Source organism: Acinonyx jubatus, chromosome D1 (assembly GCF_027475565.1).
Source record: "Acinonyx jubatus isolate Ajub_Pintada_27869175 chromosome D1, VMU_Ajub_asm_v1.0, whole genome shotgun sequence".
Classification (NCBI taxonomy): Eukaryota; Metazoa; Chordata; class Mammalia; order Carnivora; family Felidae; genus Acinonyx; species Acinonyx jubatus.
In genome coordinates, this window is record NC_069390.1 from 54,651,364 (window position 1) to 54,670,229 (window position 18,866).

General features: G+C 44.3%; 1 protein-coding gene and 1 long non-coding RNA gene across 3 annotated transcripts; one reads left to right on the forward strand and one right to left on the reverse strand.

The window, feature by feature from the left end:
* Positions 1-1,410: 1,410 nt before the first annotated feature.
* LOC106970942 (uncharacterized) lies at positions 1,411-18,541 on the reverse strand. Of its 2 annotated transcripts, XR_008290490.1 has the most exons (4): positions 18,148-18,541; positions 14,034-14,186; positions 10,117-10,244; positions 1,411-3,964 (listed from the first exon to the last, which is right to left on the reverse strand). It is a non-coding gene; the product is annotated as an uncharacterized LOC106970942 (long non-coding RNA). The 2 variants fall into 2 exon arrangements; XR_001429585.3 differs by lacking the exon at positions 1,411-3,964 and having other exon boundaries at positions 9,650-10,244.
* On the forward strand, positions 12,921-16,851 carry LOC106970939 (folate receptor beta-like). The gene is made up of 5 exons (XM_015067636.3): positions 12,921-13,038; positions 13,414-13,578; positions 15,615-15,803; positions 15,925-16,060; positions 16,196-16,851. The coding sequence occupies exons 1-5, from the start codon at positions 13,027-13,029 to the stop codon at positions 16,480-16,482; spliced, it is 789 nt and encodes a 262-aa protein (XP_014923122.3). The 5' UTR covers positions 12,921-13,026; the 3' UTR covers positions 16,483-16,851.
* Positions 18,542-18,866: the final 325 nt, after the last annotated feature.

Consider the following 18,866-nt stretch of genomic DNA (forward strand, 5'->3'; position numbering starts at 1 on the left):
AACCAGCTGAGCCACCCAGGTGCCCCTGGTGATGACTTGTAAGATACAAAATCAGGAGAGTCTGGGTAGCTCCATCAGTTGAGCATAGGACTTCGGCTCAGGTCATGACCTCATAGTTTGTGAGCTCCAGCCGAGGGGCAGCTCATTGCTGTCAGCACAGAGTTCACTTTGGATCCTCTGTCCCTCTCTCTTTGCACCTCCCCCGCTCACTCTTTCTCTCTCTCAAAAATAAATAAACATTAAAAAAAAAAAAGATACACAACCAAAGGCATGATCCATGGAAGAAAGAACTGACAAGCTAGTCTTAATTAAAATTAAAATTTTCTGGGGTGCCGGGGTGTCTCAGTCCCTTATGCCTCCAACTTCAGCTCAGGTCATGATCTTGTGGTTCGAGCCCTGCATCAGGCTCTGTGCTGACGCTGACAGCCTGCTTCAGATTCTGCGTCTCCCTCTCTTTCTGCCCCTCCCCTGCTTGCTCACGTGTGTGTGTGCATACTCTCTCTCTTTCTCTCTCAAAAATAAATAAGCATCAAAATTTTTAAAATTTTCTGATACGTAAAAGATACTAAGAGAATGAGAAGACAAGCCACAGACTGGGACAAAATATTTGCAAAATACATACCTAATAAAGGACTGTTTCCTAAAATAGAAAGAACTCTTAAAGCTCAACAATAAGAAAATAAACAACCTGATTAAAAATAAGCCGAATACCTTAATTAGCCGACACCTCAGCAAAGAAGATACACAGATGGCAAATAAACATATGCAAAGATGCTCCACATATATATCTTCAGGGAAATGCAAATTAAAACAATAGTGAGGGGCGCCTGGGTGGCTCAGTTGGTTAAGCCTCTGACTTCGGCTCAGGTCATGATCTCGCCCTTCGTGAGTTCGAGCCCTGCATCGGGCTCTGTGCTGACAGTTCAGAGCCTGGAGCCTGCTTCGGATTCTGTGTCTCCCTCTCTCTGTCCTTCCTCTACTCTCTCTCTGTCTCTCTCAAAAATAACTCAACATTAAAAAAAAATTAAAGCAAGAACAACAGTGAAATACCACTATACACCTAACAGAATGGCCATAATCTGAAACACTGACAACACCAAATGCTGGTGAGGATGTGGAGCAATAGGAACTCTCATTCGTTGCTGGTGAAAATGCAAAATGATACAGCCACCTTGAAAGACTGTTTGGTGGTTTCTTAACAAAATTACACGTATTCTTACCATATAATTCAGCATTTCCCCAAAGGAGTTGAAAACTTATGTCCACATAGAAATCTGTACATAGATGTTTATAGCAGCTTTATTCATAATTGCCAAATGTTGAAGCAACCAAGATGTCCTTCAGTAGGTGAGTGGATAAATGAACTGTGGTACATCCAGACAACGGAATATTATTCAGCACTAAAAAGAAATGAATAATCAAGCCATGAAAAGACATGGAGGAACCTTGAATGCATATTACTAAGTGAAAGAAGCCAACATGAAAAGGCTACAGACTATATAATTCCAACTATATGACATTCTGGAAAAGGTGCAAACTAGGAGACATTATAAAGATCAGTGGTTGTTGGGGGCTGGGGAGAAGGAGGGATAAATAGGCAGAGCAGAGAGGTGTTTTTTTTTTTTTTTAAGACTTTATTTTTTTGAAGTAATCTGTACATCTGACGTGGGGCTCAAATTTACAATCTCAAAAGTCACATGCTCTACTGAGTCAGCCAGGTGCCCCAGAGAAAAGGGTGTTTTTAGGGCAATGAAAATAATCTGTATAATAATGACACGTGCTATGATATATTTGTCCAAACCCAAAGAATGTACAACACCAAAAGGGTACTGTAATCTAAACCATGCACTTCAGGTAATTAAGATGCGTTAATGTAGGTTTATCAGTTGTAACGAACATACTACTCTGGTTGGGGATGTTATAATGCAGGAAGATATGCATGTCTGGAGGCAGGGGGTATATGGGAAATCCCTATACCTTCTCCTTGATTTTGTTGTGAACCCTAAGCTCCTTTTTTAAGGAAAAGTAAAGTCTGAATTTAAAACAGTTTCTTACTGTAGGTACTCAGCAGTAGATTTGAAGGGGTAGAAGAAAGAATCTACAGACTTGGAAATAGAAATTGTCCATTTTTTTTTAAGTTTACTTATTTATTTTGAGACACAGAGAGAGAGAGAGCGTGCATGAGCACATGAGTGGGGAAAGGACAGAGAGGGAGGGAGAGAATCCTAAGCAGGTTCCATACTGTCAGCACAGAGCCTGATGTGGGGCTTGAACCCACGAACAGTGAGATCATGACCTGAACCAAAATCAAGAGTCAGACACTTAATGGACTGAGGTACCCAGGCACCCCAGAAATTGCCCATTCTTAAAAACAAACAGGATGAAGAAGAATGAACAGAACACAGGGACATGTGGGAATACCATCAAGCATACCAGAATATGCACAATGGGAGTCCTAGAAGGAGTAGAAAGAGAATAAGAGCATAAATAATTGGAGAAATCAAGACCAAAACCACTCACATTTTAAATAAAAAAATTAATCTACATGTCTAAGTTCAGTGACCTCCAAGTAAGAGAAACTCAAAGAAATTCACACTTGAACACATCAGAGTCAAACTATTGGACTATAAAGAGAGAATCTTGAAAGCAACAATAGAAAACCGACTCATCATTTATAAAGGATCCTCAATAAGATCAACCGTTAATGTCTCATTTAGAAACTATGAAGTCCAGGAGGCAATGGGATGAAATATTCAAAGTAATGAAAGAAAAAGACTGTCAGCCCAGAATTTTATAACCAAAAAAATGATTCTTCAAAGGAGAAATGAAGACATACACAAATAAACCAAAGTTGAGAGAATTTGTCACTAGCAGACTTTCCCTACAAGAAATACTAATGATTGCCCTTTAGGCTGAAATGAAAGAACACCAGACAGTGAGTTGAATCCACATGAAGAAATAAAGAGCACCAGTAAAAGTTACTACATAAAGAAATAGAAAATACGGTATAAATGTTTTTATGTTGTAACTCTTTTCTTATCCTATCTAATGGGAAAAGATAGCTTCATGAAGCAATAACTATAAAATGGTATTTTTTTTTTTTATTCAGAGAGAGAGCGAGAGAGCGCACAAGTAGGGGAGAGGCAGAGAAAGACGGGGACAGAGGATCTGAAGTGGGCTCTGCGCTGACAGCCAGATGCGGGATTCAAACTCACAAACCATGAGATCATGACTTGAGGTGAAGTCTGATGCTCAACCAACTGAGTCATCCAGGCGCCCCTAAAATGGTACTGATATGGTCATAGTGTATAAAAATGTAATTTATATAATAATACAGCAAAGGAGTATGAGAAAGAATGAAACTATATTGGAGTAAAATTTTGAACATTATTGAAACTCAGTATTAATCTGAACTAGATTCTTATAAATTATGATGTTAATTGCAACCCCAGAGCAACTATTAAGAAAAAATTATAAAAATATAATAAAAGAAACAACAAAGTAATTAAAAGGGTACATTTAAAAATATCTATCAAACACAAAAGAAGGGAGTAAAGGAGAAATAGAGGAACAAAAAAACCAAAATACATATATAAAACAAAATTGCAGGTGTAAAACCTGTTATTAGTAATTACATTATATATAAATAGATTGAATTCTCCAATAAAAATGCAAAGATTGGCAGATAAAAAAATCATTGTCCAACTATACACTCTTTTTTTTAATGTTTATTTATTTTTGAGAGAGAAAGAGCTCATGAGAGGGGCAGAGAGAGAGAGAGAGAGAGAGACAGAGAATCCAAAGCAGGCTCTGTGCTGACAGCAGACAGCTTGAACTCACAAACTGTGAGATCATGACCTGACCTAAAGTCGGATGCTTAATGGACTGAGCCACCCAGGCACCCCAACTATCCACTCTTTGCATGACTCACGCTTCAGATTCATAGACACAAAAAAGGCTGAACCTAAAAGGATGGAAAAAGATACATTATGCAAAAAATAACTAAAGGATATCTAGAGTGGCTATAATAGTATCAGACAAATAGAATTTAAGACAAAAATTGTTAAGAGGCAAAGAAAGGCATTTTATTTTATCTTTTAAAGTTTATTCATTTTGAGAGAGAGATAGACACACGTGTGTGCACACACGGGAGGGGGCAGAGAGAGAGGGAGACAGAATCCCAAGCAGGCTCCATGGTATCAATATGCAGCCTGACATGGGACTCAATCCCATGAACCGTGAGATCATGACATGAGCCAAAACCAAGAATCAGACACTCCACCGACTGAGCCACAAAGGCACACCAAAAAGAAAGATTTTAAATCAAAACCTAACCTTCTACCTTAAAAAATAGAAAAAGAGCAAAATAAACTCAAAGTGAGAAGGAAAAAAATTAAGAGTAAAGCAAAAATAAATGGAATAGAGCATAGAAAAACAATAGAGAAAAACCATGAAAATGAAAGTTGGTTCTTTGTTTTGTTTTTTTAAATTAATTAATTAATTAATTAATTTTTAAGTAAGCTCTACACTTAACATGGGGCTCAAACTCATGACCCCAAGATTAAGAGTCACATGCTCTACTGACTGAGCCAGTCAGGTGCCCCCAAAAGTTGTTTCTTTGAGAATATCAACAAAAACCTTTATTTAGACTGATCAAGAAAAAAAGGAAAGAAGAGTCAAATTACTAATATCAGGAATAAAAGAGGAGACGACACTAATACAGAAATAAAAAGCATTGTAAAAGAATACTATGAACAATTGTATGCCAATAAATTAGATACCATAAATGAAATGGCCAAATTCCTAGAAAGATACAAACTACCAAAGATGACATAAGAAGAAGTAAAACATCTAAATATACCTGTAACAAGGAAAGGGATCGAATTCATAATTTTAAAACTTCCCACAAATAAAAGTTCAGGCTCACACAGCCTCAGTGGTGCACTCTACCAAACGTTTAAAGAATAATTACTACCAATCCTTCAGAAACTCTTTGGAGGCACCGACTGGCTTAGTTGGAATAGAATGTGACTCTTGATCTTGGGGTTCAAGCCCTACGTTGGGTGTAGACATTACTAAAATAAATAAACTTTAACAAAAAAAGAAATTCTTTCAAAAAAGAAGAGGTAATACATCTCAACTCATTCTGTGAGATCAATATTACTCTGATACAAAATCACACAAAGACATTGCAAGAAAACTACAGACCAATATCCACTATGGATAAAGACATAAATATTCTCAATGAAATACTAGCAAACTGAATCCAGCCAGGGGTGCCTGGATGGCTCAGTCAGTTAAGAATCTGACTTTAAAAAATATTTTTTTCGTTTAATGTTTATTTTATTTTTGAGAGAGTGAGAGAGTGAGCATTAGCGGGGGAGGGGCAGAGAGACTGGGGGCCGGGGGACAGGATAGAGGATCCGAAGGGGGCTCTGTGCTGACAGCAGAGAGCCCCATGTGGGGCTCAAACTCTTGAACCCAAGATCATGACCTGAGTCAAAGTCAACACTTAACCAACTGAGCCATCCAGGCGCCCCAAGCATCTGATCCTTGATTTTGGCTCAGGTCATGATCCCAGGGTATGAGATTGAGCCCCAAGTTGGGCTCCATGCTGAGCATGGAGCCTGCTTAAGATTCTCTCTCTCTCCTGCCCCTCTCCCCTGTTTGCGTGGTCTCTCAAAAAAAAAAAAAAAAAAAATATATATATATATATATATATATATATATACACATACAAAAACAAAAAAACAAAAACAACCCACAACTGAATCCTGCCACATATAAAAAGGATTACACATCATGACCAAACAGGATTAATCCCAGAATGCAAGTTGGTTTAACATCCAAAAATTAATTGATTCAAAATATCATATTACTAGAATAGAAGACAAAACCCATATGATCATCTCAGTCGAAACATAATTTGGCAGAATCCAAAATACTTTCATGATTTAAAACAAAACAAAACCCAACACTGAACAAACTAGGAATAGAAGAGAATTCACGCAACCTGACAAAGGTCATCTATGAAAAAGGCACAGATAACATCACAGTCAACATCAAAAGGCTTTCCCACTAATATCAGGAATAAGGAAGTATATCCATGCTCATCATGTCTATTCAACTTGTACAAAAGTTGTAGCTATGGGTACTTGGCTGGCTTAGTCAGTGGAGCACACGACTCTTGATCTTGGGGTGGTGAGTTTGAACCCCACTTTGGTGTAGAGATTAATAAAAAAAAAGTTGTAGCTAAGCCTGTTAGTCAATAAAAAGGAATAAAGGCATACAGATTTGAAAGCAAGAAGCAAAACTATTTCTCCTTCCTTCCTTCCTTCCTTCCTTCCTTCCTTCCTTCCTTCCTTCCTTCCTTCCTTTCCTTCCTTCCTTCCTTCCTTCCTTCCTTTTTTTGCTGCAAAAAGCTTTATCATTTCCATTTGGTCCACAGCTTAAAAAGCTGCCTAGAGGCTGCAGGGAGAAACTCAAGTACAAGCCTGGGCATAAAAGGGATGCCATCTAGGAAATGTTTCTCTAGGAAGAAGTAAAACTTTCTATTCACAGATGTCATTGTACATAGAAAATCCTAAGGAATCCACAAAATATTATTACTAATAAGCGAGTCTAGAAAGTTTGTAGGATAGCAGATAAAAACACAAAAATCAATTGTATTTCTATATACCTGCAATGAAAATATAAAAATGAACTTAAGGAGCACCTGGGTGGCTCAGCCAGGTAAGTGTCCAACTTCAACTTAGGTCATGATCTCACAGTTTGTGGATTCGAGCCCCACATCAGTCTCTATACCAGTCAGTCTCTATATTGGTATAGAGACCATCAGTCTCTATACCAATCAGCTTGGGATTCTCTCTCTCTCCCCTTCTCTCTCTGCCCCTCCCCTGCTTGCTCTCTCTTTCAAAATAAATAAACAAACTTAAAAGAAAAAAAAGAGTATAATTCCAGGGGCATCTGGCTGGCTCAGCTGGAAAAGCATAGGACCCTTTTCTTTTTTAAAATGTTTATTTTCGGGGCGCCTGGGTGGCGCAGTCGGTTAAGCGTCCGACTTCAGCCAGGTCACGATCTCGCGGTCCGTGAGTTTGAGCCCCGCGTCAGGCTCTGGGCTGATGGCTCGGAGCCTGGAGCCTGTTTCCTCTTCTGTGTCTCCCTCTCTCTCTGCCCCTCCCCCGTTCATGCTCTGTCTCTCTCTGTCCCAAAAATAAGTAAACGTTGAAAAAAAAATGTTTATTTACTTATTTTTGGGGGGGGGAGGGGCAGAGAGGGAATTCCAAGCAGGCTTGCGCTGTCTCTCTCAAAAATAAATCTAAACATTTTTTTAAAAATAAAGAATTTATTAAAAAGAAATAAATTTAAGAAAATAATTCCAGGGGGGAGAGGGGGCCTGGGTGGTTCAGTCAGTTAAGCATCTGACTCTTAATCTTAGCTCAGGTCATATCTCACAGTTCCTGAGTTTGAGCCCCAAGTCCAGCTCTGTGCTGACAGCACAGAGCCTGCTTGGGATTCTGTCTCTCCCTCTCTCTACCCCTCCCCTGTTCCTGTTTGCTCTCTCTTTCAAAATAAATAAACATTAAAAACAAAACAAAACAAAAAAGGGCGCCTAAATGGCTCAGTTGAGCGTCTGACCCTTGGTTTTAGCTGAGGTCATGGTCTCATGGTTTGTCAGTTTGAGTCGCATGTTGGGCTTCACTCTGACAGCGAGGAGCCTGCTTGGGATTCTCTCTCTTCCTCTCTCTGCCCCGCTCCTGCTTGCTCTCTCTCAAAATAAATAAATAAGCTTTAAAAAAAAAAAGACTATAATTCCAGGGGCACCTGGCTGGCTCAGTCGGAAAAGCATGTGACTCTTTTTCTTTTTTTAAATGTTTATTTACATTGAGAGAAGGGGGGGGGGCGGAGCGTGAGCGAGTGGGGGAGGGGCAGAGAGAGAACCCCAAGCTGGCTATGCACTTCCAGCAGAGAGCCCAGTGCAGGGTTCCATCTCACCAACCATGAGATCATGACCTGAGCTGAAATCAAGAGTAGGATGCTTAACCAACTGAGTCATGCAGGCACCCTGGAAAAGCATGTGACTCTTAATCTTGGGGTCATGAGTTCTTAGCCCCACAATGGGTGAAGAGGTTGTTTAAATAAATAAAACTTAAAAAAAAAAAAAGAATATCATTCCATTCATTCCATTCACAATAGCATAAAAAAGAATAAAATACATAGAAGTGAACTTAACAGAGTAAAAGGCTTATATACTGAAAACTATAAAACATTGTTGAAAGAAATTTAAAACCTAAATAAATGGAAAGAAAGCCCACGTTCATCAATCAGGAGACTTACTATTGTTAAGAGGGCATTACTCCCCAAACTGATCTACAGGTTCAATTCAATCCTTCTCTAAATGCCAGCTGGCTTTTTTGGAGAAATTGACAATCTAATCCTAAAATCCATATGGACATAGAAGAAACCCATAACAGCCAAAACACTCTTGAAAATGAACAAAATTAGAGGACTCACACTTTTTGAGTACAAAACTTCCTACAAAGCTATAATAATAAAGACAATGTGATAGTAGCATAAATATAGATATGTAGGTCAATGAAATAGAACTGAGAGTCCACATTTTTGACAAATTGAATTGTGCCAAGACAATTCAATGGGGGAAAGAATAGCCTTTTCAATACGTGGTGCTGGGATACAACTGGATATTTACATGCAAAATAATAAAGTTGGACACTCTCATTTTATACCTTATATAAAAATTAAACTCACAATGGATCATAGACCTAAATGTAAAAGCTAAAACTATAGAACTTGTTTATTTTTTTTAAATTTTTTAGAGTTTATTTCTTTATTTTGAGAGAGAGAGAGCACAATTGGGGAAGGGGCAGAGAAAGAGAGGAAGAGAGAGAATCCCAAGCAGGCTCCACATCACCAGTGCAGAGCCCGATGTGGGGCTCAAAGTCACAAACCACGAGATCATGACTTGAGCCAAAGTCGGACACTTAACAGACTAAGCCACCCAGGTGTCCTTTAAAAATTATAGAACTCCTTTAAAAAAACAAAACAAAACAGGGGAAGAGCTTCATGGCATTGCATTAGGCAATGATTTCTTGGATATGGCAGCAAAAGCACAGGCAAAAAAAGAAAAAACAGATAAATTAGACTGCATCAAAATGGGAAACCAGGCATCCAAGGAGAGTTAACAGAATGAAAAGGCAACCTACAGAATGGGAGAAAAGATTTGCAAATCATATATCTGACAAAGGGTCAGTCCAGAACATATAGAGAACTCCTACAACAATAAAAAGACATGTAATACAAATGGGGTATCTGGGTGGCTCAGTCGATTAAATGTCTGACTTCAGCTCAGGTCGTGATCTCATGGCTTGTGAGTTCAAGCCCTGCATCCGGGCACTGTGCTGACGGCTTAGAGTCTGGAGCCTGCTTCAGATTCTGTTCTCCCTCTCTCTCTGTCCCTCCCCCGCTCATGCTAGGTCTCTCTCTCTGTCAAAAATAAACATTAAAAAAATTTTTTTTAAATAAAAAAATTTTTTTTTAATTTTTTAATGTTTATTTTTGAGAGAGAGTCAGACAGGGCATGAACAGGGGAGGGGCAGAGAGAGAGACACACAGAATCTGAAACAGGCTCCAGGCTCTGAGCCGTCAGCACAGAGCCCAAAGAGGGGCTCGATCTCATGAACCTTGAGATAATAACCTGAGCTGAAGTCAAATGCTTAACCGACTGAGCCACCCAGACGCCCCACGTTAAAAAAATTTTTTTGAAGACATAGAATACAATTTAAAAGTGGGCAAACACCTTGGACAGACATTTGTATATCTTCCAAAGGAGATATACAAATGATCAATAAGCCTATGAAAAGATGCTCAACATCACTCATCACCAGGGAAATGCAAATCCAAACCACAATGAGATACCACCTCACACGCCCACTAGGATGGCTTTTATTAAAAAAACAAAAAGCCAACAGGAAGTAACAAGTGTTGGTGAGGATGTGGTGGAATTAGAACCCTGTACACTGTTGGTAGGAATGGAAAACTGTACAACTATTACAGCAAATATTATGGCAGTTCCTTAAAAATTAAAGGTAGAATTACCATATGATCCAGCTCATCCATATCTGGATATATGAAAGAATTGAAAGCAAGAGCCTCAAAAGATATTTGTGCATCCATGTTCGTAATAGCATTCTTCATAATACCAAGAGGTGGACGCATCCCAGGATCTATAAAGGGATGAATGGAGAAACAAAATGTAGCATATACATATAATGAATTACTATTCAGTTATTAAAAAGAAATGAGGGGTGCCTGGGTGGCTCAGTCGGTTAAGCGGCCGACTTCGGCTCAGGTCATGATCTCGCGGTCCGTGAGTTCGAGCCCCGCGTCGGGCTCTGTGCTGACGGCTCGGAGCCTGGAGCCTGTTTCGGATTCTGTGTCTCCCTCTCGCTGACCCTCCCCTGTTCATGCTCTATCTTTCTCTGTCTCAAAAATAAATCAAACGTTAAAAAAAAAAAAAAAGAAATGAAATTTTGACATATGGATTAACCTTGAGGACATTATGCTATGAGAAATAAGCCAGTGACAAAAAGACAAATACTATATGATTCCCATTTATATGAAATATCTAAAGTAGTCAATTCATAAAAACAGAAAGTTGAATGATGGCTACCAGGGACTGGGGAAAGGAGGAAATGGGATATTGTTGCTTAATGAGAATAGGGTTTCAGTTTTACAAGATGCAAAGTTTCCGGAGATTGATTGCACAACATAAATACACTTAAAATTACTGAACTGTACACTTAAAAATAATTAAGATGTTAAGTTTTACATAATGTTTACCACATTTTTTTAAAAAGTTTATTTATTTACTTTGAAAGAAAGAGAGCAAGCGCAGGCTAGAGAGGGGCACAGAAAGGGAGAGAGAGAATTCCGAGCAGGCTCCACACTGCCAGTGCAGAGCCCGATGTGGAGCTCGAACTATGAACCATGAGATCATGACCTGAGCTGAATCTAGAGTTGGTCACTTAACCTACTGAGCCACCCAGGTGACCCTACCACATTTTTTTAAGGCTATCAAAAAATGTTCAATTATTTTTAAAAAAATTTTGTTTAATGTTTATTTATTTTTGAGACAGAGAGAGAGCATGAATGGGGGGAGGGTCAGAGAGAGAAGGAGACATCGACTCCGAAGCAGGCTCCAGGCTCTGAGCTGTCAGCACAGAGCCCGACGCAGGGCTCAAACTCATGGACCATGAGATCGTGACCTGAGCTGAAGTCAGACGCTTAACTGACTGAGCCACCCAGGCACCCCATGTTCAATTATGTTCATAGAAACGCTAGGTGGTGAGATATGATCATTTACCAGATTTGAGACCATTTTTCTTTGTGATCCTTGACTTCTATACTTCAACCTCTACCTATGTCTACCTGGCTACTCAAAAAGTAACCTGAGAGCTATCATTTAAGCCCACTCATTTTGTGCCAGGCTTTTCCATATATAATTCTCAACAATTTCCTGGAGAGTAAACGAAAGCTCTGAAAGGCTCAGTGACATTTTCCAAGGTTGTGTGAGGGACGGTGCTACCATTGGGACCCATGGCCTGACCCTAAGGCCTGGGTTTTTCCTTACTGCACCTCACGCCCAACAAACCAGCTTCATCCTAACAACCACGTGGGGTACCTCAAAAGTTCAGATCCCCCTTAGAGATGAGCTTCTCTAGGTTTTGATGAATCTTGGATGTGTGAATCCTGTGATGAATAAATTAACAAAGAGTTGAATGGAAACAGGAATGAATACATTGAGAGACTAATGGAGCCTTGAATGGGTGGGGTCTGGAAGAGAGGGAAGACCAGAAGAGCCGAATGAGGAAATTACACTGTGCTAACCAGAGTTCTTACAGTCTGTCTTGCACAGAGGTCAGAGACCACTGGTGAAAGTCAAAGGGCCTAGAGCCATTGCCAGCCTGAGAAGAGGCCAATTCAGACACAGCTGTGTGTGCTCCCAGCCGCAAAGGAGGATCAGGCAAGATGCCCTAAGAGGGAAGGGTGACAGGGACACTGGGGAGACTTGGCGGGTTTCTGTGTAGGGGAGGGGCAGATCTTTCTTTAGAAAGATCACTCGGGCTCCTGCGGGGAAGGTGACTTTAAGGGGAAGAAATTGGAGGAGGGAAGACCTGACCCCAAACGTAGAGCCAAGGGAAGTGAATTCCAGAAAGATCTTTGGAAGGACCCTTGACCAGGGCTTTGTGATGATCAGCTGCATGTAAGGATGGTGAGAGAGAGGAAGGAGTCTCCATTATCCCTTCCGGTACTTCAGTGACAGAGCCCAAAGAACAGATCTTTTTTTCCCCCTTAAGTTTATTTATTTATTTTGAGAGTGAGAAAGACATGGGAGGGCGGTGCAGAGAGAGAGAGAGAAGAAAGAGAATCGCAAGCAGGCTGTCAGTACAGAGCCTGATGCAGGACTTGAACCTTCCAACTGTGAGACCATGACCTGAGCCAAAACCAAGAGTTGGAAGTTTAACCGACTGAGCCACCCAGGCGCCCCAGGAATAGATCTTTAATAGATGGGAGTGGGGGGTGAGGGTCAGTCAGGAACAGAGAAGCGGGCCGTCACTTTTGCTGGGTGACTCCCATGACTCTAAGTGCTCGTCTATTTGGCTGTTCCAACATGAGGTACTTTTATGTTGTCCCTCGGGCCCAGGGGTCTCTGCACTTGTTTTCTGAAGGGTAAGGAAGGGGGATCTGCAGGGGTAAGTGCATTAGCCTAGCGAGAGCTGAGGAGGCCAAAGTCATGATGGGGTGGAGGGAGGAAATGGTTTTCAGAAAACAAGGAAGGAAAAAGTCTGAGGAAGCAAAAGTTAGAAACCACCGCTCTTTCTATTTCTGTATTATTTAACCAAATACCACCCCATGTGCTACATCCCTTGACCCTTATGGTGATCGGGAGAACTCAGCAGAGCTGGGCCACTGCCTTCCCCAGGCTAACAGGGTCTCTAAGCTGGCATGGGAACCCAGGTGATTCAGTGCCTCATGGAGCACTTGCTGGACACAGCATAAGGGCAATGGGTGTCCCTGGCCCCTTTCAGGGCAGGAGGGCATGGACCTGAACTATTTAATTACTTTTCTTGGGTAAAGTTGAGAGAAGATGAGGGCACAAAAACATCTCCTCCAATTTAGGAAGACTCCCCCAGAGCCAGTCCACTAACCCCAGATCTCTTCTGAGCCCGCCAAGCCTGGAATGGGGAGCCCCCTTTGCCAACCTTCTCTACTTCAGCTTCAGGGAGCCTCAGGACCCCAGCACTAAAGGAACAGGGTCTGACCCCATCCTCCACTGTGGAGATGGGGAGACTGATGCAGACTGATGCAGACTAACCACAGCTCCATCTGCAGGGACACAAAGACATGGCCCGGAGACTGACACCACTCCTGCTGCTGCTGCTGGCCTGGACAGCCTCCATGTGCAGTGCCCGGAACAGGGTAGACCTGCTCAACGTCTGCATGGACGCCAAGCACCACAAGACAAAGCCAGGCCCCGAGGACAAGTTGCATGACCAGGTATGGCCGCAGTGTGGCTCAAGTTGGGGAGGGGGTTGGTTCTAATGGGGAAGAGGAAGTCAGGGTGGTGGGGGAAGGGCGGACTGATCAGATAGCCCCACATCCTGAGTTACTGCTGTGGGAGAAGATGAAGGTAGGGTGGGGGGTATTGGTTGAGGTGATTTAGGGGTGGCCTCCTCAGAGGATAATGTCAGCAGTGATATGATATGATCACTTGTTGAGCACTTACTACGCGTTGAGTTTTCTGCACGTGATTTCACATTCCCAGTAGTTGTTCAATGTAGGAGATCATGTTCTCCCCCATAGAACCCAAATGAGGAAATGGGCCCGGAGAAGTAGAGGACACACAGAAGATCTGGACATAAGCAGGCCCTGTGGTGTGGGGGTAGGACTGGGGTGGGCACTCCCAGCATGTTAGAGGGTAAGAGACTGTCGGGGAGGATGGTTCTCACTACCTTCATCACGTGCCAGTCCATGAAGCGTCAGAGTAGAGGACAAGGGCTCTTACGGCTGTGACCCAGGGGCACGATTGCTGCACATTCACTCACTCTATACAAGCGGATGCCAGTTGGTTTCAACTCTATTGAGACTCCATGTCTCCTTTTTTTCTGAAATAAAATTCAAAGCCAATAGGACCTATTTGTACATTTAACTTAAAGAATATCAACATGACTCTATCTATCTGTAATACAAAAGAGAAGCACAAAGAAAGCAATTTATAATAAAATATATTTCCATATGTCAATTCTCTGATATGACTACGTTAGAAATCACTATCAAATGGCATGTTTGCTTTTTAAGTTACTGCTTTATTTTCTTTAATCTTTATTTATTTTTGAGAGAGAGAGAGAGAGAGAGAGAGAGAATGCAAGAGGGGAAGGCGCAGAGAGAGAGAGGGAGACACGGAATCTGAAGCAGGCTCCAGGCTTTGAGCTGTCAGCACAGAGCCTGACGTGGGCTCAAACTCATGAACTGTGAGATCATGACCTGAACCCAAGTTGGGAGCTTAACCAACTGAGCCACCCAGGTGCCCCAATGTTTGCTTTTATTCACCAAATCACTAGGAATGGGGCAGCTACAAATGAAGATGGATACAGGTATATTCTGTTGTCAACTCAAATGCTATAAGATACTCTATGCAGTGTTGCCATTGATGACATAATTTTCTAAAATAGTGAATAATTCCAGTAAAACAAAACACATAGCACGGCCTTCCTTTTCATAGTATTTACAGTCCTGAAAAAGCCAGTCTCTATTAAAGCTTACTAAAATATGATGCATCTATATGTAAGATGGAGTTTAGATTTAGGAAATCATAAATAGGTCTTTCATTTATTTTTTTCAGCAAATATTTTTACGGGCCTGCCACATGTCTGGCACTGGCCTCGCCGCTGGGGACACAGAACTTAATACAGACCAAGAAGAAAGTTATTCAACATACATTACTGCATAGGTCATTCCCTTCCTCCTTCGCTCAAAATGCCACTTTCCAGTGAGGCTTTTCACAACCACCTTCTTTAAAATTTCAACAATCACCCCATACTCCACATCCCTATTCCCTGCTGTAATTTTCTCCATGTAATTGATCATATCCTGACACTATATTTTTTCTCTTTTAGTTTCTCACTGTCTGTCTCCATTGATCAGGATGTAAGTTCCATGAACACATATTTCTGTTTTGCTTTCTACCGTATTCTCAGCATCTAGAACAGTAACTGGCATAGAAATAGGTACTCAGTAATTATTTTTTAATGAATAAATAAATCAAAGAACTCCCTATAAAATATGAAGGGCTGCTTAAACGATAGCTATTGTCCTCCGAAGACAGGGTTTCTCTCCGGCTCCCACAACCCCTGATTACACTGTTGTAACTAAGTCTCCCCCAAGATGGGAGCTCCTGGAGGCCAAGGACAGAGGGGTCTTCACAGTAAACTTTCCTAGGACAACCCACCTGAGGCAGGAGACCAAGCACCAAATAGGGAGAGGCTGAAGGTTTTGGTGGGGGAGGCATGTGTTCCAGTGTCTTCTCCACCCAGTGCACTCCCTGGAGGAAGAACGCCTGCTGCTCACACAACACCAGCCAGGAGCTGCACAAGGACCCCTCCCTCTTGTATAACTTTAACCTGGACCACTGCGGCAAGATAGAGCCTGCCTGCAAGCGCCACTTCATTCAGGACAACTGTCTGTACGAGTGCTCACCCAATCTGGGGCCCTGGATCCAGGAGGTACGGGCCTCTCCCTCACCCCAGCCCAGCGGGCTGCCATCCTGCTCGGTCAAGGTGGTCAAGGCGGTGGCTGCCAGCACCCCTGGCTGAGAGGAGCCCTCCCTCCCCCCCTCCCCCCCAGGTGAACCAGAGCTGGCGCAAGGAACGCTTCCTGGACGTGCCCCTGTGCAAGGAGGACTGTCAGCAATGGTGGGAGGACTGCCGCACGTCCTACACCTGCAAGAGCAACTGGCACAAGGGCTGGGACTGGAGCTCAGGTGAGGGCCTGGGGTGCGGAGATGGAGGCGGGGTCCGAGGATCTGGGGTTGGGTGCGGATCTCCAGGGGGGTGGCCAGAAATGGGCTCTGGGCCCAGGGGCTGAATGTCTGTGTCCACCCTCTCTCCCCATGCAGGATCGAACAAGTGTCCGGCCGGAGCCACCTGCCGCACATTTGAGACCTACTTTCCCACGCCCGCAGCCCTGTGTGAGGGCATCTGGAGCCACTCCTACAAACTCAGCAACTACAGCCGAGGGAGCGGCCGCTGCATCCAGATGTGGTTCGACCCGGCCCAGGGCAACCCCAATGAGGAGGTGGCCAGGTTCTATGCCTTGGCCATGAGTGCGGGGGCCATGTCCCATGGGATTGGGCTTCTCCTGCTCAGCCTGGTCCCTATGCTGCACCTCTGGCTCCTCAGCTGAGTCCAGCCCTCCTCAGGCATGTTCCCTGCATGTCCCCAGTTTTGATGACCAAGCTTGGCTCAGCATAGCTCTCACAAATGAGGGAGTGCTAAGCATGCCTCCATTCATTATCCATCCTTCTACCATCCGGTTCCTGCTTCCATGGTGGGCCTTGGGCTTTCTCTGACAGTCAGTTCAAACAAAGAGACAGACCTATCCGTGTCTGATGAATGGTTTTGGTTTCAGTAAGTAGAGGACAGCTTCCATAACTTTTGTATTCCTTCAGATGAGAGAAATGAGACTTGGGTTTGAATCCTAGCTCTGCTACTGACTATGGAAAGTGAAGCAGTTGCTTGTCTACATTAAAGCTTAGTTTTTTCCTCAGTAAAATGGGCATAATAATCCTTCTTTCCCTCAGAGTTGTGAAGTACAAAGGAGATGTTGCCAGAAAGCATGTGAGCCCAGCGTCTGCACCCTTAATAGTCCTCGGGGATCCTGTTCTCTTGTAGCCAAAAATGAGAGACAGGTCCAGGACTGTGTTACTTGTATTGGTCCCCAAATATCCCCACTTTCTCTCAGGTCCTGTCTGCCTGGCTTTGTGGTCAGCTCTGCTGGGGATGGAAGTCCAGGGAAGGCTCTGGATTCCCAGTGGGGGTGAAAAAAATTCTCACGTGATGTGGATTGAAGGGACAGAGTTGAGACTAGGAACCCTCAGAGGAGGAAGACAGAAGAATGGGGAGGGCAGTGTGGGAGGTTCCTGGAAGATGAAATGTTCAAGAGTCTAGAATTGGTTTAGCCCTGCTGCAGCCAGGAGGATGGGAAAAGGTTGGAAAGTCTTGGGGCTTCCCAGGGGCAGAAGCCTGGCCACTCCTCTGGCGATTGCTAGATACGCCTGTTCTGTCTCTACACATCCCCCAGAAACTAGGCCTGAGTAGATCTCTGGGTCTCCCTCTTGCCTTTTTCCCCTGGGGAAGTCTTTGTCTCTACATCCCCCTCACAGTCATCTCCAAAAAGGCACAGGTACCTCTCTGAGACACCAGGCAGGTGGGTGATCAAGCTAGGACTAGAACCCAGGTATGAAGTTTCCTAGTCCAGGTCTCTTCCCTCCCCACCGCACCAGGGTGTCCCCTTCATGGCAGTCTCACCTTCCCTCATTTCTAGAGCTGAGTGACGGGAAAAGTCGGGCAGTTTGGAGGACGACTTATGGGGTTCCTGGAGGGGTCTAGAGACACTGTTGGGTGTGTGGGGGGGGGTGTCTCTTAGTCACTATATTTACCTAGTCGGGAAAGCCCCCACAGAGCCCATTCCGTAGCCCAAGCTTTGGTCCAGCTGGGTTAAACCAGTGCTTATTGGAAATAGAGGAAGGAGCTTGTAGGGACTGACCCAGGCACAGGTTCAATTGAGCAAAGTGAAAGTTCTCTCCCAGGTTAAAGGGGATCGGCCGACGGTGGCTCAGGAGTTGGCAGCAGTGGGAGCCAGGATGGAGGCCTGCGCCTTTAAGGAGCCAAGGGGCGGAGGGGCGGGGCAGGAAGCGGACTCCCGGGAGACGCTGCCACCGGCTAGGTCTTTTTTGGGGGGAAGGGGCGGGCCAGACCCTCCATGGGCCCCGCCCCCTTTCCGGCGACCGTGTTCCCTCCCCACCCTCCCGCCAAGGGCGGGCGTCTGAGCGGGGGTGTCTGAACGTACCAGATAAGGGGAGCTCCCGGTTCGGCGTCCCGCCCACAAAGGCTCAAGTTTGTTGTCTTGGAGGGAGTAGCTGGGGCGGGGGCGGGTGCTAATAATACCCGTTCGTTCAGGCGCAGCGCTTTACAGTTTACACAGCTGTCACCTTCGTTACTCCTTAATTAATAATAAAAATAGCCGCTGTTCTGGAGCGCCTACTGGATGCCAGGCCCCGTGCCGAGAGCTTTACAAGCAGTCCCATTGAGTCGGCCAAATAACATTGCTCCCACTTTGCAGAGCGGGAAGGCGAGGCGCGGAGAGGTGCCGTGACTGGCCCGAGGTCACTCGGCGGGTCAGCGGCTCCAGGATCGGGGGGCCGGGGTAGGCGGGGCGCGGGTGCTACCCCCGGCTCCGCTGAGAGCCGCGGGGGCGGAGCGGCGGGCGGGGCGGAAGGCGAGGGGGGGTGCGGCGGCTGAGGATGGCCATCTTAAGTGGCCGTTGAGAGTCAAGGGCCGCTTCCCCCGGGAAGGGGGCATCGGAGCGGCCCAGGAGGTGGGGGTCTGCGCGCGGCGGCTGCGGTTCTGGGGAGAAGTCGGGAGCCCAGGGGTTTGAGGGAACTTTCTTCCAGAGGGCAGTTGGGGGTGCTGATCTCGGACTGCTGAACCCCTCAAGGCCCCGGCCTGCGTGTATGGGGGATGGTGCCAGGGAACTTGGCAGGGAGGGGGGAAGGGCTCTGCCCCGGC